Consider the following 26,546-nt stretch of genomic DNA (forward strand, 5'->3'; position numbering starts at 1 on the left):
GTGAATTGTAAACACGTACACGTTGCCTGGCCCCGGGGCAGACCCTCGGCAGAGGTCACGCTGTTTCCTGGAGGAGGTGGGCTTGTCATTTACTCAGGGGCACACAGCGTGGAGTGGGGGAGCCTGGACTCAAGGCCAGGACTTTCCTCTCCTGGTGCAGTGGTTTCTTTTGGACATTTCTGTGCCTTCCATGGGGCATGTCCCCTGACATTCTCCACCCTTGGGAGCCTGTGAGGTCTCCTTCCAGAGTCTCGTGTGGCATGGTGTCTCCACCCTCCTGTCTGAGCAGTTGTGCTGCCTGTGTTTGAATGATGACGGCAAAATAAGGCAGTAACTATGGCTACTGTTTTCACAAGCTTCCTTGTGAGCTGGGTGTCCGGCTTTGTAGATACTATCTCATTAAAACAGTTTAACGTCATTAAAATTTTTCTCAGAGGGCAAGTGACTTATCCAAGGTCTCCCAGCTGTGAAGTGATGCCTGTAGATTTGAACCTAGACAGGCTGGCTCCAAAGTCTGGAATTCTTTCTGCTGTTTCTCTATCATCCCATCAGGCCCTGGAACGTGACTCCATCTGTCTGCTGCTCGTGTGTGTCGTTGCTTCCTAACTATCTTTCTGCAGGAACAGCGTGGTTCCCTCCGCCCTGCTGATTCCTCTGCACTTGGCTCTCCTGGTGCTCCCTGTCTGGCTGGGTTCTCTTGTCAAGCCCTGGACATGCCTAGAATTCACCGTCTGCTGATATCTGCAGAGATGGGTGTTGCCATCTCCTGTCCAGGTTTGATTGGGTTAGGAGATGGGCAGGCTGGCCTCCAGGGATGACTCTCCGCCTCCCACTCTCATGGGGCGCCATCCTGGCCCTCACATCCCTCTCTGCCCCTCCCCGGCACCCTTGTCTTGCGGTTTTGCCCACATCTTCCTCTGCCCATCTGCTCTAGCCTCCCCTGAGCTCCTCAGAACCCCGCAGGGCTCTTGGCTTACCTGTATCTGTGTGTAACTGTAGGCACAAGTCTTCTCGAATCAATGGCCATTCGTTCATCTCCACCTTGTGAAGCAGGAGAGGACCGTGTCCATCACGATCAGGCTTGCTGACACATAGGGACTCAGCCTTGGATGGGACAAGTGACAGAGTCAGAGTCACTCATGGGGTGAAGTGGGTAGTCCTAGAGTTAAGACTGGAACCCAGGGTGCTGAGTGACCCCAGCCCAGGCTGCAGCACATAACCACCTATACCTCCCCTGGGGCATTTTATTTCTTCACTGGGCACTCTTTCACCCACCTCATGTTGATTAACTATCTTTTCTGTGCCTTGTATGGCTTTGAGGCCACTGAGATGAAGGAGCCTGTACGTTGTTGCAAATACACTTTCGTTATGCCTGGCCCACAGTAGGTGCCTGATCAATGCGTCTCAGGTGAATGAAGGAGAGCACAGATGAACGGGTGTGACTGTAGCTTCTGGAGTGTCTCATGGCTCTCATATTCTTCCCTTGTTTTCTGTATCCTGGGCGTGTGGGGGCTGCCCCTGGCCTTCTGCCTCACTGGGCAGATCCTCAGCCCTGGGACCCCAGAGGCGGGACCCTCAGTGGTCCCTGGTTGGTTTTCAGAGTGCCCAGGACCTTTGATGGCGGGTTGTTCCCCATGGTCAGTCCCAGGAAGGAGATGAGGTTCTTTCTGACTCTCATGCTGGAGGGGACTGGGGCCAGAGGGAAGAGACCCTCACGGGTGTTCTCAGGCTGAGCCTCTCTCAGCTGGCCCTGGGGAGCGCTGAGGCCCTGACAGTCCTGAGCTCCAGAAGCCTGGCTGAGAAGGTAGGAAATGTCCTGTTCCCAGACCTGGCAGCCTGTGGGCAGCCTGGCCCCCCGGGGCCTCTCCCCTTTCCCTTTCTCTGGCAGTGGACTCAGCCAGCTGTCCTCTGCTCAGCGCTTTCACAGGCATTCCCTTTTTTGCCCTCCCGTGTAGTGGTTAAGAGTCAAGATTATAGGCAGAAGACGTGAGTTCAATTCCAGGCTCTGCCCTTCCCAGTGTACATGATTGTGTGTGGTCCTGAGCCTTGGCTTCCCCCTCTGGAGAGGGGAGATATTAACTGTATCTCCCCCATAGGCTTACTGTGATGATGGGATGGGAGGATGTAAGGTAGAAGGTACCTGAGGTGACCAGCATCACTCAGGGTGCCAGGGGAGGCAGCATCTGGCTTGGGTGGGGAAATGCACTGTTCTCTCATCATAGGCAGTAAAGGTGGAGTGTTTTGTTATTGCCGCTCTTTGCTCATAGAAGGTTCCCCAAGCCCATATCTGGGACTCAGGGACTCTGGTGTGGCTTAGGAGGGATTAGCCCATGTAGGTGTACCTTCTTCTTCCTGCTTTGAAGAAGTTGGCAGAACAGATTGGCCCCATCATATGTTAGGTTGAACCATTTGAGATTGCCAGTATTTGGCATTTTTGACCCACAAAGATGGCAACTTCATATGGTTGAACTCAATACTTACCACACAATAAACAGCCCTGTAACCACTTACTCTTCTCTTGCTTCTATCCATATTGACACTCAGAGTCTTGTTTCTTTGAGATCAATTCATTCATTCATTCACCATTTACTGAGCACCTACTATGTGTCTGTACTAGGGGCTGGGGAGACAGCACCCAGAAAAACAAACAAAGCTCCTGCCCTCGTGACTTTATGGGGACACGTTGCAGCTATCAATGGCTATGTAACGAGGTACCCCAAAACTCAATGACCTAAAGCAACAGTTATTACTGCACACAGTTCTGCGGGAGACTGGACTCAGCTGGTGCTTTCACTTAGAAGAGTTCTTATATTGTTGCGGTCACGTGGCTCTTGGGGCTGCTGCCTTCTGAAGGCTTGTCTGGGCTAGGTGTCCAAGATGCTTCATTCCCGGGCTGGCAGGGGGTGCTGGCAGCCTGGAGCACCCACCCTTTCTTTATGTGGCTTCGGCTTCTCATAGTAGGGCAGCTGGGTTCTCAGGGGTTGTGTCTCAGGAGACCCAGGGGAGGCTGCATTCTAGTTTCTAGCATTGGAAGGAGTCACCAAGGCCAGCCGGGCCAGAGAGGAATTGGCGGGGGGGGGGACGTTGATCCCTCTTCTTCTTTTTCTTAACTTTTATTTATTTATTTTTGGCTGTGCTAAGGGCTGCATGGACTTCTAGTTGCGGCGAGTGGGGGCTACTCTCTAGTTGAGGTGCGTGGGCTTCTCATTGCGGTGGCTTCTCTTGTTGCAGAGCATGGGCTGTAGGGCATAGGCTCAGTAGTTGCTCTGCGGCATGTGGGGTCTTCCCGGATCAGGGATTGAACCCGTGTCTCCTGCATCGGCAGGCGAATTCTTTTCCACTGAGTCACCAGGGAAGCCCTGGTTCCCTCTTTTTGATGAGAGAGGGCAAGGTCTTCCTCCACAGTAGCACATGGGATGGGATTTGTTGCTGCCATCCAGGACAAGTGCGGCTGCCATGGGAGGTGGAGAGTGAAAAATCAGCCTGTGAGAGAACTGGGAGCTAAGTGTGCTGACAGGGAAGGAAAGGGGACCTTGGGGAATGGATGATGGGGATCTGAGTGGCCTTGATACTCAGGTCTGCGGGGAGTGAGGTGGGTGAAGAGTTACAGTGGAGCAGGAGTGTGAAGCCCTTGGGTAAATACACTTGAAGCTAAGGGATGGAACAAAGGTCTGTGTGGCTGTGGAGACAAGTGGAGACAACCAGAACCCTTGCTGGGCCTTGGGGGTCGCCAACAGGACCCTGCAGGTGACTCTGGAAGGTCGGACGGTTCCTTGACACTTGAGACTCACTTTTCCACCGGGGCTCTGCTGTGGGGAGACCATGTAGCAGAGTGGTTAAGAGTCAGGCCCAGCTGGAGAAGACTCTTGAGAGTCTCTTGGATAGCACGGAGATCAAGCCAACCCTGAATATTCATTGGAAGGACTGATGCTGAAGCTGAAGCTCCAATAGTTTGGACACCTGATGTGAAGAACTGACTCACTGGAAAGTCCATGGAGTTGCAAAGAGTTGGACGTGACTTAGCGACTGAACAACAGCAATAACATCTGTCTTTGAAATCTACCCCCGTGGCCTTGGTGAAGCATCATCACCTCACAGAGTCCCAGTTTCCTCAGCTGGAAGATGGGGCTGTGATGGTCCCAGTTCATAGGGCACCAGGTCGGCTGGTGATGCTCGCTGCTCTGGGTGGACCCCTGGGCAGAAAGATGGTGGTGTGCACACAGGAAAACACCCACTTGTGAGTTAGCTGAGGTGCAGTGTGTGGCCTGGCAGGTCGGGAGCTCTGTTAATGGACGGAAAGGTGGCCTGCTTGGTGCTGACTGTTTCCTGTCCCGAGCTCGTGGCCCTGGGGAGAGGGCCCTGTTGGAAATTGTCTAGTTTAGGCCTTCCTTGGCTGTCCCCTGGAGAACTTGGGTGAGGCTGGAGGGAAAGGCCCCAGCAGCCCATTTTTCACGAAGTCCTTCCCAGCCCCGGAGTGGGGGGAGAAATGAGCTCTACTGACGTTGTTTTGGGGGTCCTGGTGGTTGCAGGGACCTGGGGTCAACTGTAGTTTAGGCTCGAGGCTTCCACGATGGAAACTCGAGGCAGCCCTTGGGGTGGGGGCTTGGGAGGGCTGGTGGCGGCTGCTGGGCTCTGCGTCCCCTATGCGCTCTCAGTCAGGACCCTCGGGGTACTCTGGCTGGATGAGGGAGGGACATGGGCCAGCAGGGCCACCCCTGAGGAGCCAGAGCCGGGTCAGGGGAGCGGGGAAGGTGTGCTCCTGATGGCCCCAGGGGCTCACTGAGCAGCCGCTGAGGGTGGGCCTGGGAAGAAGAGACCCAGAGGGTGCCCCGGGGACACTGGCACCCTCAGCGCTCTCGTCTCCTGGCCTTGGGCGTCTGGGGTCCAGGCCTGGAGAAGGGCGAGTGACTCCACGTCGGAACTTGTAGGTTCAATCTCTTATGTGGCTCTGGGTGGCCTTTCAGAGCCTCAGTTTTCTGAGGAAAGCTGGAAAAATAACACCATTTTTCCCGATCGTGAGGCTCAGAGGCTGGGTCACACGAGATTGCCTTACAGAGTAAACCGAGCAGGATGGAGGGCTTCCTGCTCTCGAGGTCTTGGTTCTGTTGACGCAGCAGAGGGGCCCCCGGGGACTGGGTGTCCAGGGAAGTCCCGCTTCTAACAGTACTTCAGGCTGTGTGACCCCTGGGACCTCAGGGTATGGGGTCCCCATGTCGCCCACCTCCCGTCTCCTGCCCCTTTCCATGTGGCCGCCTTGCCTTCCCATTTAGGAGACAGCAGCGGGGAGGTGACAGTTCCTTAAAACAGATTTATACTCTTGGATGACTTTATGGGTTTTTGCCTTATAAAAACCCACGAGTTGACATTCTGATTTATCTGCTCCTGAGTCAACAGGATGTACCAGATTTAAAGAGATCAAATGCAGTGTAATGTTTGTGGTTCCAGTTGTGGATTAGATGAGCTATTATGGAAAGTGCTGCCAAGTAAATATGGCAAAAAAAATATAACAAGGGGATAATTTAAATATGTCTATTAAACTGTGTGTTAAGTAAAGTAGCACCGGCGTGGTGCTGAACGTAACTTATTATCTGGAGACTTGGTGTAGTAGATAAAGTGGGAATTATGGTTCTTTTTTTCCCTCTTCAGAACATTTTTTTTTTTTGTTAAAGGAAGAGACTGTAAACTAGGAATTTCAGAGACGGGCGCTTGACTGTGTAACCATGGCTGTGTGATGACTTATAATATTGAAGGCTCCAAATGATATTTCTCATTTCTTTGCTTTCTATTTCTTGCCATCGCCGCAGCAGCAGATCAGATTTCCTGAGATAAATATGCTGCCTGGCTTTTAATGGGATTTCTGTATTGCCGGGAGTTGGCGTGTTCTGATAATAAAAGGACCTAAAAATTGTACATCCCTTAATTGGTAAGAAGAGAGATGTTTTGATGGGCCACAAATGGAAACATTGATTTTTACTGCCTCCGCGCAGCTCCAAGCAGCGTGTCACGCCACGTTCCCCGCCACGGAAGGCGGCAGCTGGCTCTCCAATGAGCTGATTTGTGTTTGTAGGTTCTTGATGTCGGGTGCTTGGGAGTGCGCATTCTGTGTGGACGGGGGAATCGGAGCCCTTATAACATTATCTGTTTCTAAATTGAAATATTTGTAGGACCGTGGCTTCCACCTCAAATCGAATGCATTCTTTGCTTTGTTCCTCTTTCTTCCTTTGGCGACCAGTCCTTGGGGGTTTACAGGCTGTGTGCCGAAGGCTTTTTCTGTTACTGTGATGTTATGGGCAATATACACACACACTCACGTAGGCACACATACATACACATGCACACATACATACACACACCTTTGCATATGAGTGTATGTTTGCATCAGTGACTTTACATGTAGTAGAGATTTCTCTCTTTAGTTTAAATAAGTGCTAGTTTCTGCACAGGTTGATCTGTTTCCCAGGACAGACTGTGGGAAGAGATGACAGGTACTTTGATTTTCGATTCCAAGTCTCTGTATTTTAATGGGCAGGTTTAATCCACTGACATTTATTGGGATGACTGATATATTTTGTATGTAATATTTGCCATGGATTTTTTTGCACTTCAGTTTACAAGTTCTTGTTGAGTCCTGTTTATCTCTCAGATTGAGTCTTTGCTCCGTGGGGAAGTGCACTGGTTAGGAGTCAGGATGTCAAGGTCAACATCTGTCGGGGGCTAGGCATGGTACAGCCCCCTGGCTGGAGGCAGGTGCCTTACCTGTGAAAGGGGAATAACAAAGCTGCCCCTCTCTGCAGGGGAGGGGCAGTGCCAGAGTGGAGCCAGATGACCACCTGAGCCCCCCTTAGCTCTGGGACGTGTAAGACTGTGAAATGGGGCTACATGTGTGTATTTGTGACTTTGAAAATGCACAGAATGCTATGCAAACCCAAAGCGTCGTTATCATGATCATTAATCATGAGTTCAGTTTTCTGTACAGTTTATCCACTGGTTTGCATGGTGCTAAGCATAGACTTGGTATTTTATTTTAAAGAAGTTGGTCAAATGATTCCAAGGCTGGTTCTCACTCTCTAGGCTGATACTGGGGTGCAAGAGAGGGCTCAGGTGCCTTTTAAGCAGCGATTTGACTGTCCTTGGTCCTGCAAACACATGTGCTTCTTTGATTTCAGAATCAGGACATCTTTACAAAGAACTAAGCCAACTTCTCACCACATTGAGAGGCATGTTGTGTGGAGGGTTAGTCTGGCTAAGAGATCTCTCAGCTTTAAACCACAAGGCTTTAGGGGAAACTTGAAGTTTGTGCATTAGGAATAGCTGATCAAAACACTAGAGAGGTGTGTGAGAGAATTGAGTTTTTAGGAGACAAAATGCTAAGGCATTTTCACCTCCCTAACGGGTCACGACCCCCAGCATCCACGCACAGAGGGAAGATGACAGGAAATCCCTCTAGAAGATTTGCACCAAGAATTAAATAAGCTAGCTGAGAATTATGGCACCACATGCTACAAAAACCCATATATTAATATACTGAGAGGTGTCAAGGATAATGGACCCTGGGAGGTAGAGTAATTAAATGTATCTTCATAAATGCGGGGCGATTTCTTTTACAATGCTTTCCCCAGACCCCGTCAGCTGACATGGACTGTATTCTTCCTGTTGGCAGGAGGCCTAGAAGGAGAGCCGGAGTGTGATCGAAAAACCAGCCGTGCGCTGGAAGACAGGAACAGCGTGACAAGTCAAGAGGAGAGAAATGAGGACGATGAAGACATGGAGGATGAGTCAATTTACACCTGCGATCACTGTCAGCAGGACTTTGAGTCTCTGGCAGACCTGACGGACCATCGGGCCCACCGCTGTCCTGGAGGTAATGTTAAATAGCACTGGGATTCTGACAGGTGGTTATACGGGTAATTGGACATAGCAACAGCTTGAAGCCTCAAGTGAGATTAAAGAATTAATAATGTAATTTTACAGTTAATGTCATTTTATTGTGGTGTCTTGGGTACCCTCTTCAATAAAATTAAAAATAAAAGCAACAGCTTTGCGGCAAGCAGGAGTTAGGTGGAGGTACCCTGTCCTTGCTCCCCAAAACTGCTGTCTGTAGTCTGTGACCCCTAAGTGGGTGGGTCTGCACCCTGGATTTCTGGAAGGCTTTTGGAAACCTAGCAATTAAGAGGTTATTAGTGCAAACTTAAGCAGCTTAAGTGTGGAAAGCTGCGTGAAGGAGTGAGCTCTGAGGCAGGGCTAACGATGGGATGGGGAGAATTTCAGAAGCCAAGAAGTGCGCCTGCAGAAAGGGACCTGGTTCTGCCTCTGCACTTGGCCTCTGCTTCTCTAGGTAGAAGGGTGGCTGTGAGCAGTTTTAGCTAGACCTGACGATGGCCCTGTGTTCTGTTTACCAGCTGCCTCAGAGAAGGTGGACAAGGCCACAGTTTCTAGGAGCGATTTAAGACTTCATGAGTCAAGTGTGTTCATGTGTCTGGGATATATGGGGTGTGAGGGGTAGGGGAATGGGGGCATGTGTATTCCCTGGAATGTGGCAGCCATGCTATCCCGTTAGGGTTGACATCTTTCCAGGCTTTGAGCAAGGAGGTCAGAGCATCCGTATTCCTTACATAGCTATCCTGAGACACTTTCTTCTATTGTGATTGTTGATGCAACCTCTTGGGTGCTGGTTTGTGGGGATAGGACCTAAATCTCCAACAAATACTCCAAGGAGGATCTGACACCTGTTTTGGGAGGGAAATTTGCTGGTAGGAGGTAGCTTGGGACTCAAAGTCTTATTTCCTCTACCTGTCAGGCTATCTTGGAAGTTTGATAGCTGAGTGTTTGGGGAACTTTGCTATGACTTTTCCTCTAGTGACATCTGTACCTGCACAGCCCTGAATGGGCCAAGTCCTCACTCTCAACCTCTAAAGGGACTCGATATCAAAAACAATGGACCCAGGAAAGACGCAAAGTTTTGAACTGTTTGGGACTCAGCAAACCAAACCCTAGTCATTTTGGAGTTTGTTAATATTTCCGTCATTGGCAGAGGAGATGGCCAGCTTAGATGCTTAGAATCAGAATTGGAAGGGATTTATGCGGTTGACTTTTCCAGTCGTCTTATTTCCTCGGGGGAAATATTGAGGCATTGAGACAGACAGACGATTACTTAACCCGGGTCACATAGCAGTTTGGTGACGGAATCAGGACCTCCTCAGCATCTTGGGCTACAGACTCTCATTCTACTTGAGAAAATAGTCGATGCTGGTGTAGTTCTTGATTAGCCACGAACTGAAGTGAAATCTTAACTATAAGAGAGTGAACTTTTGGTACATATTTTAAAAACAGGTAATCGATCTTATAATGAAAAGCTATTCTCTTTATGTTCTATCACACTGCTCGCGTGTACTTGTTAAAGCCGGGCTTCTCAGTTCCACTGCTGAGTGGTGCCTTGTTGAGTGTCTGTGGCTCTTGGAATGAGGTGCCATTCCTGGCACCACCCAGGCTCTTCCCTCCTCCAGTTCTTCAACATCAAGGAGATCCTTACGTCTGTTACCACACTTTTGAGAATGGTGGTGCTTCTAGGTGGAGAAGGGAGATTGGGAGGCTTTGGGGCTATATGTGGGAGTCTGTATTGGCAGTTTTAAATGGTAGCTATTTGTCCTTTGGTCCTGGGCAGGACTGTCTTCCCAGTGGCGGTCTCTTTTCTTCACAGCCTCAGACTTTGGCGGAAATCACGGCAGCCCCATTTGCAGGGTCTCCAGCCATCTTTATCGATGCATCTTTATCCACCAGCTCCTCTGCCTGCTTCCTGACAGGACCCCACTAACGACCTCCACTGGGACATGGGAACCAGGAATACCCCCAAACCCTGGAGCATTGGACAGGAGTCAGAGATTCCTTGAAAGAGTACAGGAAACAGCCTCACCTAATAGCATCCCTGAGAAATTCATTACCACCCAGTCAAGGCGTGACCCAGCCTGGGCAGGTCCCGCGAACATGGAAGAGAGATGCAAGGAGTTATTTCCCCCGCTTCTTAGGACTACTCAGGGACAGGATATACTACTGGGAATTGTGTGCATATTATTCAGAAGAGGGCTTCCCTGTTAGCTCAGTTGGTAAAGAATCTGCCTGCACTGCAGGAGACCCCGGTTCGATTCCTGGGTCAGGAAGATCCCCTGGAGAAGGAATAGGCTACCCACTCTAGTATTCTTGCGCTTCCCTTGTGGCTCTGCTTGCAAAGAATCCTCCTGCAGTGTGGGAGACCCAGGTTCGATCCCTGGGTTGGGAAGATCCCCTGGAGAATTCCATGGACTGTATAGTCCATGGGGTTGCAAAGAGTCGGACACAGACTGAGCGACTTTCACCTTCACTTATTCAAAACAGGTCCCTACCGAGGACGCCTCCAAACATCCTTGGATCGTGTGGTGGTTTTCAAACTGCATCCTCAGAGGTGTCTCTGGGGCTGACTGAGGGGCTCTGAAACCCACTCCAGACAGAGCTGGTACCTTAAAAAGTCTGTTTTATACATTGAGCTTTAGTTTAACATCTTCAAAAATTGGCTTCTGCTTTAAAACTTTGGAAATGGTATAAAAATGCAACAGCAGGCCCTCCTAGGCCAGCCTCAGGGGTCTCTGCTGGATGCTCATCCTTGGTCACCTGGTCGCAGTACTAGGGACAATGTAGGTGGGCATTGCTGCCCCCATGGAGCAGACTCTGGAGGGAAGGGTGGACACTTTGCAGCCCAACGAAGACCGTTTCAGACAAGGATTGAGAGGACCCTGCTCTGTGAGGCCCGGCAGGCTCTGGGTGCTCAGCAGACGCTTCTGAGGGAACAGATGAGTCTTGTTTTGAGAGAAGGTGGAGCCTCCCTGCTGTTGAGGATCTGGGGCCTGAGGGTAGCGCACCTGTCCATTGGAATCCAGCTTTGGGTGTGAACAAGAAGCTCTCCTGCAGAGGGCTGTCCTCCTGGAATGCGGAGGCAGCACAACCCTCCCCTGCCAGGGTGCCTGGAAAGCCCAGCCCAGGGGACAATGTTTGTGGGGTTCATCTTGAGTGTGGCCCTTTCTATTATTATTATTAATTTTTTACTGAAGTATAGTTGATTTACAATGTTGTGTTAACTACTTCTGTACCGCGAGGTGACTCAGTTATGTACATTCCTTTCCAGTATGGTTTACCACCAGATATTGAATATAAGTTCCCTGTGCTGTAAAGTAGGACCTTATTGTTTATCTATTCTCTATACACGAGTTTGCATCTGCTAATCCCAAACTCCCAATCCCTCCGTCTCCCCACCCCCGGCCCCTACCTTGGCAACCACAAGTCTGTTCTCTAGGTCCACGATTCTGCTTTTGTTTCATAGATAGGTTCATTTCTGTCACCATTTTAGTTTCCTCGAATGTGGTCCTTCTTTGAACTGCTCTCTGGTGGAGTGAGCTCCGGGCTCTTGCTGTGGCGGTTGGGGTGGGCGTGGGGGCACGGCCTTGTTCCATCAGACTCCGGGAGAGTGGGGTCAGGTCTAGACAGTTTCTGGGGTGGGGATGCTCCTCATGGAAGGGGAGCCTCCTACCAGAATGGTGGTGATGGCATTCACCAGGAAGCTGCCCAGATCCTCCACCCGGGAGCCAGGACTGTCTGCACTGAGGAACCCTGACTTCCAGAGGTTTCCTCGTTCCTCAGCAGCAGTGGCAGTGCTGGGTCCAGGAGGGCTTGCTGAAGTGTGGGCTTCCAGAACCGAAGGTAACTCCATTGAGACCTGTTTGTATTTCTCTCTCCCTCTTTCTCCATCTCCCTCTCCCTCCTTTGTGTCTGCAGAGAAACCAACCTTAAACCCACAAGCCACCAGACATTGCATCTTTAAGACACGAAGTGAAACAAGCAAAGATCCAGTCCTCTCTGCCGATGCTCCCACCCCCAACAGCTGTCTGATTTCTCTTTGTTCCCCTCCAGTCCCTGCCCACAGGATAACAAATGTTTACATGCTTGGAGTTGTGGGCACTTACCATCTTATATTTGGCATTTGTTACTGAACATTTTCTGAATGGATTCTCACGTTGCCATGTGGTCTTCTGCATTATCCTTTCTGGAGAGCCCTTCTTGTGAAGCTGGGTTGCTGGTAATGGGTCCATATACTGTAAAAATATAGACCAATGTGCCAGTAGGTGAGGATTTTTGCAGCAGAGTAGATAGAGGCTGACTCAATGTGTGATGGACTTGTCTGTTCCTGATGGAGTATCCTTTGTGGGCACCAAGTGGGGAAACGGCTGGAGTGTTGGGTTGCTGTCTGAACTGATGATAGAAAGTCCCCATTAATTTTGGTCCCACCACAGTGAATAATGGGGAACAGGGAGTGAGCTGAAGTTTACATTATGCCATTTCTACAGTGTTGACCAAGCATGTCTGGGCCCTCTAAATGGTTGAAGGGGGTTGTTTTCCATTATTTTTTAGGAGCCAGGAGGATATCAAGTGCCTTAGAAAGTATCTTTGAGAACTTCCTGGGGCACTGTGGAAGAAGGCATGAGAGGTTTGATTTACTCCGGGGGCTGATTCCAGTTTTTTATGTGCTTGTTGAAGCAGGTCACCCATGGACCTTCAGTCTGGATTCAGGTGGAACGTTTTACTGCTTCCTGATACAGAAACTATCGCGATACTCTGTGACTCAGACTAACCACTCGTCGGTCCATATTAATTAGGTTGTCTGCCTGAGGACATCTGGGTGCTGGATCTACACGTTGCAATGCTTTAGATCCGCCTTCTCCAGCTATGTCAGGAGCAGGGCTGTGCTGTGTCGATCTCAGGACAGGTGGGTCCCCAGGACTGGAGCACCCAGTGGCTTTTGTGGGTCCCTAGTTTCTTTCAGAGGTCCCTCTGGCACCATTTGGGATTTCATTATAGGTGGGGAGCGGTGGACGGAGTCTCTCTAGAAACTGAGGCTTTTCACTCTGGGCTCCAGGCACTTGCTCTACAGAACAGAAATTGCCTTTTAGGACCACGTGGACGCCTTGAAATACGTGGGGTTCCTGCTGCTCTCTGGGAGCTCTCAGGGGCTTCAGTCCTGACACTCTTCATATATTGAGCACCTGTCACAGGTCAGGCCCTATGGGACTCACCCTGGAATGTGGCCCCTAGACCTCCCACCACCTGCTCTCTCTGCAGCCTCTGCCCCATTCAGCCCCCAGCACTCACCAGATTCTAGAATTTTTCTGATTCTTTTCGATGTGTTTCCCACCCACCTCCCCTGCTACTGCCAGGCTTTGTGAAGACAAGAGTCATGTCTGTTTCATTCCCTCTTATGTCCTAGCCTGGTGCCTGGTCCACAGTGGTGCTTAATAGATGCTTGCTGAATGCAGGGCCTATCTCACCTCATCCTCACAACAGTTCCTGCAGGGAGGTCTTGTTCTTCGTCTTTCCGCCCCATTGTACCCATTGGATGACTGAGGCTTGAAGTTAGGGGGATCTTGCTCAAGCTTACAGAGCTGAGCTAAGATTTGAGGTCTGAACACTTTGTGGTGGGAACACAGACAGTGAGCAGTTTCTAACTGAACTCCAGACGACACAGCCTTTTTGAATGCTCAACTTCAGAAAAAATAAGAGAGGGGAATTTGTTCAAATAGCAACAGCAGAAAGTGTGCTCCCTGTGGGTTAATTTCACTGCTCCCTGCCCCTACCCCCGGCTACCCCCCTTTCCTGGGGATTGGGACCAAGGAGTGTTGCCTCAGCCCTTTTGGAAAGGCAGACCCTCCCCTTCTGGCAAAGGTGAAATGCTGCTGTGTAAAAAGCCGGGTGGAAAGTTAATTACACCCTGGTTTGTTCAGCTGTGGCCAGAGTGACCTGTGGGCCCTAATTACAGGACTGGGGCTGCGTGGAGGCTGGCCACCTTTGCCAGCCTCGTTCCTCTCCACCGGCTGGCCGGAGCTCGCCTTTGTATGCCGGCTCAGGCCCTTTCTCGCTCCGGCAGCATGGGTGGGGCGCCTCCCTGCCTTATTGCTTGCCGCGCCCCTTGTGCTGGTTCCATCTGAGCAAAACCGAGTGGGCGCGGGCCAGCCGCTGGGCGATGCGCTGCCAAGTACGCAGGTGCGGGACGCGGGTTCCTTCTGCCCTTGGGGGGCGCACAGCGCCTCGGTGTCAGCCGGCGTCTCGCAGAGCAAAAGGCCTGGGGGCTGGAGCACAAAGAATCCCCCCACCTGAAGAGCTTTCCTTCACGCGAACAGCATCTGGTCACAAAACACAGAGCAAGAAAGAGTCCCGCTTACGTTAGCCGCAGAATGTGTAGGGCCAGGAACGAACCCACGGGGGCATCATTCAAGTGTTCGGAGCGAGCAAACAGAATCAGCTACTGGGGGACACAAAAGAGGCTTAATTAAGTGAAAAGGCAGATCTTGTTCTTGAATGGAAGGATTTGATATCATAAATACATCAATTTCTGCGAAATTAACCTATTAATGTTAGCCAGTGAAAGTAACAATAGGCTTTGTTTAGACATGGACAAGCTGATTCTAAAGTTCATGAGGTGGAACTTCCCTGGCGGTTCAGTTGTTAAGACATCGTGCTTCCACTGCAGGGGACACAGGTTTGATCCCTGGTCCAGGAACTAAGATCCTGCATGTTGTGCAGTCAAAAGATAGAAAAACAAATGGGCATGCAAGGTTAGGAAAGACTGTTTCGACGAAGAGGCCTCACAGGAGGGGTTGGTAACTAGATAAGATTTTAAAACATGTTCTGAAGTGGTAGGATTCTAAGTAGTGTGGGACAGACCAGAGGAATGAAGAAAAGACCAGGAAGAGACCCAAATGGAGCTGGAGATTAGGCGCGTGAGAAAGGTGTTGTTGCACATCAGCAGAGGAAGATGGATTGGCCAGTCAGTGGGGTTGAGAGGGCACGGTGGCCATCCTGAAAAGGGACATTGGATCCCTTCTGCATCCTAACGCCAAAACAAATCCCAAATGGATCAGAAATCTAAACAGGAAAAGAAAACTTAAAAACACTGAAAGAAAACATGAGTTTTTTTTTTTTTTTTTTAAAGATTGTTGGAGTGGGGAAGCCTTTTCTAAATATAACCCTAAACCCAAAAGCCATAAAACAAAGGACAGAAATGTTCAACTACACAAAAATAAAACACTTCTGTATTGCCAAAACTGTAGTAAATCAAACCAAAGATATATATCACAGGCAAAAAAATATTTCCCTTAATGTGTGAGGAGCTCCTACCAACACTAAGAAAATACCCAATAAATCAGCTGCAAAGGGGGACAAGGGCCAGTCTGCTCAAAGCCAGCACCCACTCAGGTTGGTTGGCTTCACACTGATCATTAGATATGTTGAATATCTCCCATGTGCCCAGAACAGAAATGGAACCAGAGAAAGTAAGTTGAGTCAGATCTTAAACACTCAGAAGATTCAGAACTACCTTTATAGTAAGAGAACTGCACATTTAAACCGCAGGAAAATACCACTCTTAACCCATCTGATTGGCAAAGACCAAAATGTTTGCCAGCCCATCATGCTAGTGTATCCTTGATGCCAAAGCTTGGGCCCTGTTCTCTCTGTCCCCAGGGTTGCCTAGGCCTCTGGCTAGAACACATAGTAGGTGCTCAGGAAATGTTTGTTGAGCTTGTCCTCAAGGAGGCTACAGCGCCCTTGAGGTATGAGGTAGACGGAACAGGTTTCATGAAGGAAGGATTCTGAGCTATCAGATAGCAAAAATAAAGGTTCTAGGAAGCGTGCTGGGATGTAATAGGTCTTCAGTTAATATGTCATCAGAAGGGGGAGTTAGAGAAGGAAGAGATGGTTTATTCATTCAACAAATATTTATTGAGCATATATTGTAGTTGTTGTTCAGTCACTTAGTCATGTCTGACTCTGTGACCCCATGGACTGCAGCACACCAGGCTTCCCTGTCCATCACCATCTCCTGGAGTTTGCTTTAACTCATGTCCATCAAGTCAGTGATGCCATCCAAACATCTCATCCTCTGTCCCCCGCTTCTCCTCTTGCCCTCAATCTTTCCCAGTATCAGGGTCTTTTCCAATGAGTCAGCTCTTTGCATCAGGTGGCCAAAGTATAGGAGCTTCAGCTTCAGCATCAGTCCTTCCAATGAATATTCAGAGTTGATTTCCTTTAGGACAGACTGGTTTGATCTCCTTGCTGTCCAAGGGACTGTAAAGAGTTTTCTCCAGCACCACAGTTCGAAAGCATCAGTTCTTCAGTGCTCAACCTTCTTTATGGTTCAACTCTCACATCGGTACATGACTACTGGAAAAACCATAGTTTTGACTGTATGAACCTTTGTCAGCGAAGTGATGTCTCTGCTTTCTAATGCACTGTCTAGGTTTGTTATAGCTTTTTTCTCAAGGAGTAAGTGTCTTTTAATTTCATGGCTGCAGTCATTGTCTGCAGTGATTTTGGAGCCCCAAATGAAGTCTGTCACAGTTTCCATTGTTTCCCCATCTGTTTGCTACGAAATGATGGGGCTAGATGCCATGATCTTAGTTTTTTGAATGTTGTTTTAAGCCAGCTTTTCCACTCTCCTCTTTCACCTTCATCAAGAGACTCTTTAGTTCCTCTTTGCTTTCTGCCATTAGGGTGGTGTTATTGTCATATTTGGGGTTATTGGTATTTCTCCCGGCAATCTAGATTCCAGCTTGTGCTTCATCCAGCCCGGCTTTTCACATGATGTACTCTGCATATAAGTTAAGTAAGCAGGGTAATAATATACGGCCTTGACATACTCCTTTCCCAATTTTGAACCAGTCTGTTGTTCCATGTTCGGTTCTAACTATTGCTTCTTGACCTGCACAGATTTCTCAGGAGGGAGGTAAGGTGGTCTGGCATATATTGGGTTGGCCAAAAAGTTCGTTTTGAGTTTTTCTTAACATATTATGGAAAAAACAGAACAAACTTTTTGGCCAATCCAATGCTATGTGCAGGGACCCTTCTGGGTGCTGGGGGTGGGGTGGAATGTGGGAACTGCTTATGTGAATAAAAATTAACTCACTAGAGAAGGCACTCATCTCACAAAAGCATTTTTTTGACTTGTAAGATGAACTACCATAGGTGCCCTTGAAAGAGTTGCCTTCCCCAGTGCCTTTCAAAGGGGTTTCCATGTCTAGAGATGTCACTCCCACAACACTTAGGCCAGATGCTGTGTGTGTCTGCCTCTTGGCGCACTGCTATTTGGGAAGGTGGGTGACAGGCCAGCCTGGGTCTGGTTGTTGGCGAGGGTGGAACCTTCCCTAAACTGCCTGCTCCCTGCCCTCCGAGTTCTCTTAGAAAGGTGCCTGGGAACGCAGCAGGCTGCCTGCGGCTGTAGCTCTTGTCTGGACAGCTGCTCCTGGCTCCTGGTGGTGAATGGAGGGAAGTGGTTTTCCAGATGCCAGTGCTGCCATCCATCTCCTGTGAAGCCTGCAGGTTTGCAGAATGTGTCCCCCTTGCTTCGATTATGTAGAGCAAGCATGGCTCTCGCGTGATGGGTCTGCAGGTCTCTCCAGAATTAGACACCAAATCCGACAACGCAGGAGGCAGGGGTCAGGGTGGGAAGAATCTACATTTCTTCTGGTTTTCATGGGAAAATAAGTGTCTCTGTGTATGTCCTGAGGTTTTGGAGGACTCTCCAAAGGGGAGGGAGTCTTTTCCTTTTTTCCCCACATAGCCAACTTGATCACTGTGATGGTTTTGTGGATCACTGTGCCCACAGGTGGGTCAAAGTGGAATCCGGATGTGGTAGCTGACACTGGGGTGTTACTGCTACAAACATCTTTGGGCTGAGCCTCTGTGTAGATCCTGGAGCTGCTCTGGGGGAGTGGGGAAGACTGGGCTGTTCCTCCCAGGCTGGACCCTGGCTTCTGCACCTTTCTTGGCATCAGCCAAGGCTTCCTTTGGCTTCCTGTCTTTGGGCCCAGGATGTACACCCAGCAGGATCTCAAGGTCCTGGGAGGAGAAAAAAACTCCATGACCCTCAGGTCAGTTGCATATGTATTCTTGATCTGTCTGGGTCTGGTCTGCTGTCATCTATTGCAGCTTAGATGATTCCAGTGGGTACATGTCACGTCATCAAGTAGTGATGCCATACCTACAGTATTGCCAGGGCAGTGTGTGTGCATGTGTGTGTGTGTGTGTGTGTGTGTGTGAGAGAGAGAGAGAGAGAGAGAGAGAGTGTTCCTGTCACAAAGAATGTGTGATCTAGCTGGAAGGTGAAGTCACCATGATCCTTTTGGCTGCCTGGCACATAGTAGGTCCTCAGTTAACATGCTGTCTGCATAAAGACTCAATTCAAACTGACAAGCAGAGAAAAGCAGATTCACTGGCTGAAGGAACTAAGAAGTAAGGCCGGCTTCAAGCATGTTCCTCTGGACATGTCCTGGGCTGTCTCCACAAGGGGTCCCAGAGCCTCTGGGCTTCCACCCTCCTGACTCAGCCTCACCAGGAGAAAGAGTAGCCTCTTTCGAATTGCCAGGACACAGTCCTGAAGTTGACTCCCCGTGACCAAGGCTCACCCCTGGAGTCACTTGGGGAGACAGATGTGCCTATTAGCCACGCCCTGGGTGGGAGTTTCAGGGGCCAGCTTCATCCAGACCCCTGTACTGAGCACTTTGAAGAGGTTCCCAAGGATGATGGCCAGAAAGCATGGACGTCTTTTCTAGCAGAAGGGAATTATACGCAGGCACGTATGAGGGAATGAAATAGTCTAATCAAATACCAGATTGATAGCTACCAGTGACCAAGTCCATCCACTCTGCTTTTGATAGCGTCTAGTCATCTCATCCCAGAGTTTTAGGGAGGCAGATTCCTCAAAGACCAACTACTCAGAGGTTTCTAACCTTATTTTTAACCCTGTGTACTCAAACACAAGCAGTATAATAAAAAACAACCAGTATATAAGGCAGATAGATGCAGGGCGCTGTGCTAAAGAGTTGGGGAGAGCGACTTCCCTGGTGGTCCAGTGGCTAAGGCTCTGCACTCCCAATGCAAGGGCCCTGGGTTCGATCCCTGATCAGAGGAATAGATCCCCCACATGCCGCAACTGAGTTCACATCCCATAACCAAAAGATCCCGCATGCCGCAACTAAGCCATGGTGTAGCCAAAAAAAAAAAAAAAAAAATAGAGTTGGGGAGATTTTGAGCCCCACCTACTTGCCTAGCATCCCCCATCCTGTCCCTGGAAGGGACATCCCCCTTTCAGTCTCCTGGAAGCCCCAGGGTAGCTCTTCAGAAGCCCTCGGCAGTCTGAAAGTACTAACTGGGCGCCCCTTAAGGACGGGCGCTTGTCCGGGGTCACCTGGGGAGGCAGTGGCTTGGCTGGTGGCCCCAGGGGGCACGTGATAGTTCCTAGGAGGCAGTGCAGCCCTAGGGGCTGGCTCCTGGTCACCCACATGTTTTCTGACGGGTGGCCCTTCCTGCAGTCCCTGTGGGGCTGTCCCATAGTAAGCTGAGTTCTCTTCCAGGTGGCTCAGTGGTAAAGAACCCGCCTGCCAATGCAGGAGACGCGGGTTCAATCCCTGGGTGGGGAAGATCCCCTGGAGAAGGAAATGACAACCCACTCCAGTATTCTTGCCTGGGAAATCCTATGGACGGGGGAGGCTGGCGGGCCGCAGTCTGTGGGGTCACAAAGAGTCGGACACGGCTGAGCATGCAGGCACACCAGACTCACAAACTTCACTCATTTGGACTAGATGTTTTCTTTGCTTCGTGTGGAGTGAGTTTGGCCCTTGAACTGTGACAAGATTTGTGGAAGCTGTGCCCCTACTCTGGGGGTCCCCACAGGAGCCGGCTCACCCAGACTTCTCCCTCTTGGTCCTTTGGGGACGGAGCTCTGGGAGAGAGGAAGGTCACGCCCTGGTGTCATTCGCTGGCTGCTGGGCCTCCTGGACGCCGTGTGCAGGCCGTGGGCCTGGCTGGAGAGAGGTCGGAGGGCCGGCGGCTGAGTTAGATGGCGTGACGAGGCGGTCCTGAAATCAGTGCTGTGCACCTCTACAGCCTCACCTGGGAAACCCAGTGTCACCACAAGTCACGTCGACTGCCAGCGTCAGGGGGAAGGAGGGTGCAGCCGAAGTATTCCAGAGTCACAGTAGCGAGGTATTTTCTGTAGGTATGTCAGTTTGTTTTTTCTCCCCATGTGTACATGTACAGCCCCCAAATCTCAGTGTTATTGAGCAAACTCAGGGCCTGTTATGTGGCGCTTTTGTCAAGAGTCACAGCTTTTCCTTTCGCATCAAGATCTAGTGTCATCAGCCTGTCACTCCTTGCCCCCTCCTGTCACCTTTATCACCGATAGGCAGGATACACAAAGACCAGAGCCCTGGGAGAGGCCCCGTGCTTTTCTCCTGGAAGTGCTGGTGCTAATTCCAGCTCCTATTGGGCATAAAGATCTGAAAATTGTGTTCCCCGAGTCATCAACTCGGTTTCCTCCAATTTGAGATTGAAAAGCTTTGAGAAGTGCCTATGGGTGAAGATGGGAATAGCCTCCAGCTGAATCCTGACCTGGTTTTGGGGTAAAAGAGACAACTAGAGGGGAATTGTTCTACGAGAGTCCTTTATTGTAGCTGAAAACTACTGATGGCCTAGTCCACGTCCCTTAGTTTATGACTCCAGGGACCCCAAAGAACAAAGCGAACTACCGCTCAGAGGAAAAATATGTTCCTTAGAACCTTAGCAGCCCTGGCAGGCATTCATTCATTCATTGAGTAATTTTTTTAAGCACCTACTATGAGCCAGGAATTCGTCTAGATGAGGGGGATACAGTAGTGAGTGAAACAGACACTCCTGCCCATCTTGAGCTTATATTTTGGGGGGGTCATTTTATTAATTTTTTGGGGGGGGCTTCACTGGTCTTCATTGTGGTGCACAGACTCTTCCTGGTGGTGCATGGGCTTTCTCTAGTTTCGGTGTATGGGCTTCTCTTTGTTGCAGAGCACAGGCTCTGGAGTGTGTGGGCTCAGGAGTTTTGGCATGTGAAGTCTCTAGTTATGGCGTGTGGACTGAGTTGCCCTGAGGCATGTGGGATCTTATTAATAGTTCCCTGACCAGGGATCGAACCCACACCCCCTGCATTGGAAAGCAGATTCTCAACCACTGGATCACCAGGAATGTCCCTGGAGCTTACATTTTATAACGCCTATCTCTCTTTGACTTTGGCCAGGAGATTCTTAAACTGACCCGTTTGTAGTTATTTTGTTCCAAGAACCTGTTGGCGCCCTTTGTGGTTCATGGTGGTGTGAGGAGTGTGAGAGGGGAGCACAGGTAGCCGGTTCACTGCCGAAACTGTTAGCATGTTCAGAGGCTGTATCAGCAAAGCAGGATGAGGAGGTGACTGCTCTGTCCCACGTGTGGCTGGAAAGACCATGATTGGAGAGGGATTCAGGGGAAGAGGGAGAAGGGGAGGCCTCAAAGTCACGCTCGAAAGTTGGGCAGTCAGGATTCTTGGTGGCCAGTGTCAGAAAATCAAACCCTAATTTGCTTAAACCAAGTAAGGGGATTTATTTGCTCTTGGAAATAGACATTCCAGACACAGGGATAGCTTCAGGTATGGCTGAATCCAGGAGCTCTGGCAAAAGCCTTGGGACCTAATCTTCTTGTATCTTCTGGTTCTGATGAATGCTGCTGTGTTGGCTTTTGGCTCAGGGCAAGTCAAGTGCTCTGAATGGCAGACCCAGAAATGTTCTCCAGAGGAAATCAGGGTGCTGCCAGCCTAAGATGGGGAACTGGATGCCATCAGGCAGAAGCAGCCCCCAAAGGGAAGCAGCTTGAATCATTTAATCCTTGGCAACTAAGATCCCAGACTAGGTGACCTGACATCAGGGAGAGGGAGAGCTTGGCCAGTCCCACTAGTTCAGCTGGTGTCTCTTCCTGTGATGGTGGTCAGTGGTTATTTTTACTGTCACCTCTGGATAAGACACATTAATGGAGAGGGCTACCCAGTGGAAGCTGTGCACCATAGCAGTGGGGAATGACACACCCTGATCTCTCTCTCCATCAATCTTGGTACTCCAAGGGACAGAACCAGGACCAATGCAACAAGCCATGGAACACCCATTCTGGCCCACATATAATGAGCAACTTCCTGATGGCAAGAGCCTTTAACAGCCTGGAGATGAACACATTGGATGATGTCAGGGGAGTGGATGGCAGGAGACAAGGGGCTGGCACTGATCTATATTTCAGGTCTCTCCAAAGCCCATGATCCTATGACTGGCATCCTTAAAATGACACCCTAACACAGAAAAATAGAGAACATTCCCAACAAAATGAGAAGGCAACCAAATTTACCTCCTGCTGGCTGGGGCCTGTGGTTCACGGAGAGCAGCCAGCGGGAGACCAGCCTTTCTGTACTCGGGTTCGGACCACTTCCCCCGCCATGTAGCTGGCGGTGGGGAGTGGGAGAAGCCTCAGGGGTACTGCAGCAGAGACTCGGGGGTGCGAGGGCTTCGGAACAGGAAAAGAGCAAGGAAATCTGAAGTTTAACTCTGGCACTGGTCTAGAATAAAGCTCAGCTATTGGTTGAGCGTTTTGGCAGTGTTTTTAAACACTATGTGCCAGCTCAGGGGAAAAAATGTACAGGGGATTATAAAATGCTTCATTTTGTGTTAAACAGTTTTATTTTGGAGCTGACTGGCTAGAATTTGGCTGCCTTTGGAAATGACATCATTGCTCTGGGGGGAGCATCTGGGAAGACCGAGGCTGCGAGGCAGCCGAGCAGGTGGGGGGCGGCTGGCTGTAGGGGATACACGCGCCCTGGCCCCACCCCACCCCCGCGGGCGCTGGAAGTCTTGGCCTTGCCGAGTGGTTGGCTGTGTGTGTCAGCTCTGCTGAGTGATGGGGTGATAAGGCCAGATCTGCCCGGGCCGGGGTGACCCCTGCGTGAGCAGGTGGGGGCTGACAAGTGAGGAGATGGGGGGAAGGAGGCCGAGAGGCAGGTCTGGATGAATCGCATCCGTCTGTGGCCTCCCAGCCTCTTCCGCGCATCTGTCTCCAGGGCGACTGCGAACTGTGCCCCTCTCCTGCCACACTTGGCAAGAACCCATCCTGCCGACCTGGCCCTGCCTCTCCGCCGCGCCCTTCCCCTTGAGCCGTGAACAGGCCACGCCCTTTCCCACCACAGGGCCTTTGCATCTCTCTGCCTGCCCCCTGGAGGTTCTTTCACTTTCTTTTGGGCCTCAGCTACAACATCACCTACCCAGAGTGGTGGTCTTTGACATCCGAGGTCCCCAACTAAAGTTGGTTTCTTTCATTCTCTATTGAAACATCCCATTTGATATCTTTCAAGGCAGTTCTTGCTATTTCAGATTTTCCTCCTGACTTGCTTTGGGATTAGTGTCTCTGCCACTGTTAATAGATGGTGACCCCCTTGAGAGCATCGACCTGCTCTACCTTTCTGGTGCCTGTATCTGTCTCTGACGTTACACAGGGCCTGGCACATAGTAGGTGCCCAGGAAATATTTACTGACTTTGTTGATTTGTTGGAAGCGGCTCAGGTGGTGCCAGGTTGTGCCGTTTGTCACTCCCTTGAGTGGCTGAGGACCGGGAATTCTCGAGGGTAGTCTCCTCTGGTCTGGAGAGGAGCCTCCTTCCTCTCAAACACCACCAAGCCACACCTCCCTACCCCTTGCCTTCCTGCCCTGGAAACTGTTCTTCCACCTGCTTCCTGGGACCATAGAACAAGCCAGAGGGGGCATTCTGCTCTTCCAGAAGAAAGGGACATTTCTCATTTTGGACCTTCAGTTTGTGGTGAAGTCCCTACTACGTGCCAGGCCCTGGCGTCAGGGATGTAGCGGGTTCCTGCCTGCAGGGAGCTTTCATTCTGCAGGGGAGCTAGATAATGATGAAGTAAGTAGATAAATACATAATGATGTCCTGGGGTGCACACGGGGGGTGGATAAGTACAGCTGGGTTCCTGCCCTGGAAGCCCACTGTCTCCTAGGGGGAAGAGTAGGTGTGCAGAGGGTGGGAACGTCCTTGGGCTCCTGGGGATGGGATTTGAGGAGCCCCAATGGAGTGACAAGTAGGCGGCCTGGAGGGAGGTTTTAGAAAGGTCATATCTTGTGGGGTTGTGCCCCCGTGGAAGGAGTGACAGAGTTGCAGGGAGAAGGGCAGTGGCCACTGACACCTGGGCGGCCAGGTCACAGAGGGTAGGGGCTGGAGACCTCAGCTTGGGGGGGAAATAAAGAAGGACTCTGACTGCCTTTGCCATGTGCTGCTTGTCTCATCACTGATTTTTAAAATCTCTCATCACCCTCGTTGATGCCATATTCTACACTGCTCCCTTTGATGTCTTTTTATCACAGTCTTAACAAATACTTTGTTGACATATTTACTTAAAAATTGGTTAAAGGATACTGTCTTAGGGTCCCCACAGAAAACAGATGGCACTCTCAAACAGGGTGATTGAGGAGCATCTAATAAAGGGCTCTTATGGAGCTGGGCAGGCTTCCCAGGTGGTACTAGTGGTAAAGAACCGGCCTGCAATGCAGGAGACATTAAGGAATTCGGGTTCGATCCCTGAATTGGGAAGATCCCCTGGAGGAGGACATGGCAACTCACTCTAGTATTCTTGCCTGGAGAGTCCCATAGACAGAGGAGCCAGGTGGGCTACGGCCCGTAGGGTTGCAAAGAGTCGGACACAACTGAAACGACTTAGCATGCGCGGAGCTGAGCAGGGCGAAGGGACGCCAGCCAGCATTAGGAACATTGAGGACATTCCAGCGGCCTCAGAGAACCTAATGGGACGAGGGGAGGAGTGTTTGCCAGGACGTGGAGAGAGAGGCTGAAGGACAGGGCTGCCCTGTAGAGGAGTGCCCACGGTCTGTGAGCTGGCTGGGAGGATAACTGCCCTGACTCTGCCGTCTCCCAGCCTGAACCCAACAGGAGGCAGGGGAGGCCGTTGGTCATGCTCCCGGGGGACAGAGCTGGTGGGGGAGTGGGAGGGTGGGTTTGGAGGCCTGATGACTAGCATGCTTTGCATCACTCCTGATCCAGGGGCTGGCTTATATGCTGCTGAATGGCCGTATTTCCAAGAGTACCCCCACGTTGTCAAAAGGGGAAATGTCCTGTGTGTTGCTTTGGGGATTTTGAGCCACATGTTTGTCTTGGAGCCTGGGGCCTTGGCAGGTGGCTGTGGGGGGTTTGGCTTCTGGCTTTTCCTTTTTGCAGGAATTGGTGGTGCAGAGGGCATCAGTATTGTGATGCCCTGTGATGCCACGGATCCTGGGAACAGAGGAGCAGATTTGTCAGACTCAAGGCCCGGCTCCCGGCAGGTGTAGCTGTTCCAATCATGTCCCGAGCTGCCAAAACTTTGTTCTTTGCATGGATAGAGAATGGAATAGGTTATCATTACGATCGACGCCATTTGCTTCTTAAGGATTGGAGAAATTGGCAAGGAGGGCACTCTTGTGGCCGTCACCGCCCTTGACAGTGTCATTCCATTTATGGCTTCACTGGGGACAATGGCAGGGGAGAAGTCAAGGAAAGCAGGAAGGTCAAGGATGCTTCAGAGGAGCCTCTTTGTTCATTATGTATTTATATCGCACGTGGTTTCCATCCGCCGGCTGCTCCGCTCCCGGGACCCCAGAGGATAAGGCAAAGAAACCCAGGCTCTGAGCACCAAAGCTATTTTTATTTGTGCGCAGGGCAAGGTGATGCGGCTGCTGCAGGCCGAGGTTCAGCTCTCCCTGACACACAGAATTGGATATTAAGGCGGAATTAGAAGCTTGAGTCCGAGGCGATCCCTTGTGAGTGATGCATTCAGGATGGCGTTATGACTTTCCAAACTGCTTTTGCAGAAAAGCAGCCAGGGCAAGATGAAGGAGCCATTCTGGGGGACAACCCCAGGCCCCCAAGTAGTCCTTATCTTAGGGTGTGAATAGATGCTGAATCGTTCATGTCCCCAAATCCAGTCCTCTTCCTGTTGTTTCCTTTTTCCCTGACACTTTCCCACTGGACATTTCACGAGCGCTTCCTTCTCTCACAAAGCTTTGCAGTCTCACCGTCACTTTTCCACCCCAGCCCGACCCTGACTTATCACTGTGGAAAGTCCCTGTTTCTCCGATGACTCATGGACTGGTCTAGTACGGCTAGCATTGCTTCACCTTCGTCAGGGGTGGAGGAGGCTTTCTGTCACTTTTTATTAAAAAAAAAAGAAAGTAGACATTATTAGGGTTTCCAGGGTGGCACTAGTGGTAAAGAACCCGATTGCCAATGCAGGAGACTTCAGAGACACGGGTTCTATCCCTGGGTTGGGAAGATCCCGTGGAGGAGGAAATGGCAACTCACTGCAATATTCTTGCCTGGAGAATCTCATGGACAGAGGAGCCTGAAGGGCTACAGTCCACAGGGTCACCAAAAAAAAAAAAAAAAAAGGACATTGTTAAGTATCACTAACACATAAATGTATTCTATTTGTGAAAATTTCAAAGATACTGATAAGACCAGATCTCCTTCTTCCTGTCCCCTACCCCTAGGTTAATTTCGGTCATCATTGTGACTTGCATGCTTCCAGACTGTCTACTGCAGATTTATATTATACCATGTTTCAGGGATTCTGAGACACACTTTAACATCTCTGAAATTGAGAT

General features: G+C 50.4%; 1 protein-coding gene across 1 annotated transcript in view; it reads left to right on the top strand.

Moving 5' to 3' along the window:
• The window catches only part of ZNF423 (zinc finger protein 423), a 341,617-nt gene that overhangs the window by 99,235 nt on the left and 215,836 nt on the right, over nucleotides 1–26,546 (top strand). Inside the window, exon 3 of the mRNA XM_043434686.1 lies at nucleotides 7,661–7,861. Coding sequence (XP_043290621.1) covers nucleotides 7,661–7,861 — 201 coding nt within the window. The remainder of the gene's footprint in view (nucleotides 1–7,660; nucleotides 7,862–26,546) is intronic.

This window comes from Cervus canadensis, chromosome 18 (genome assembly GCF_019320065.1).
Source record: "Cervus canadensis isolate Bull #8, Minnesota chromosome 18, ASM1932006v1, whole genome shotgun sequence".
NCBI classification, from domain to species: Eukaryota; Metazoa; Chordata; class Mammalia; order Artiodactyla; family Cervidae; genus Cervus; species Cervus canadensis.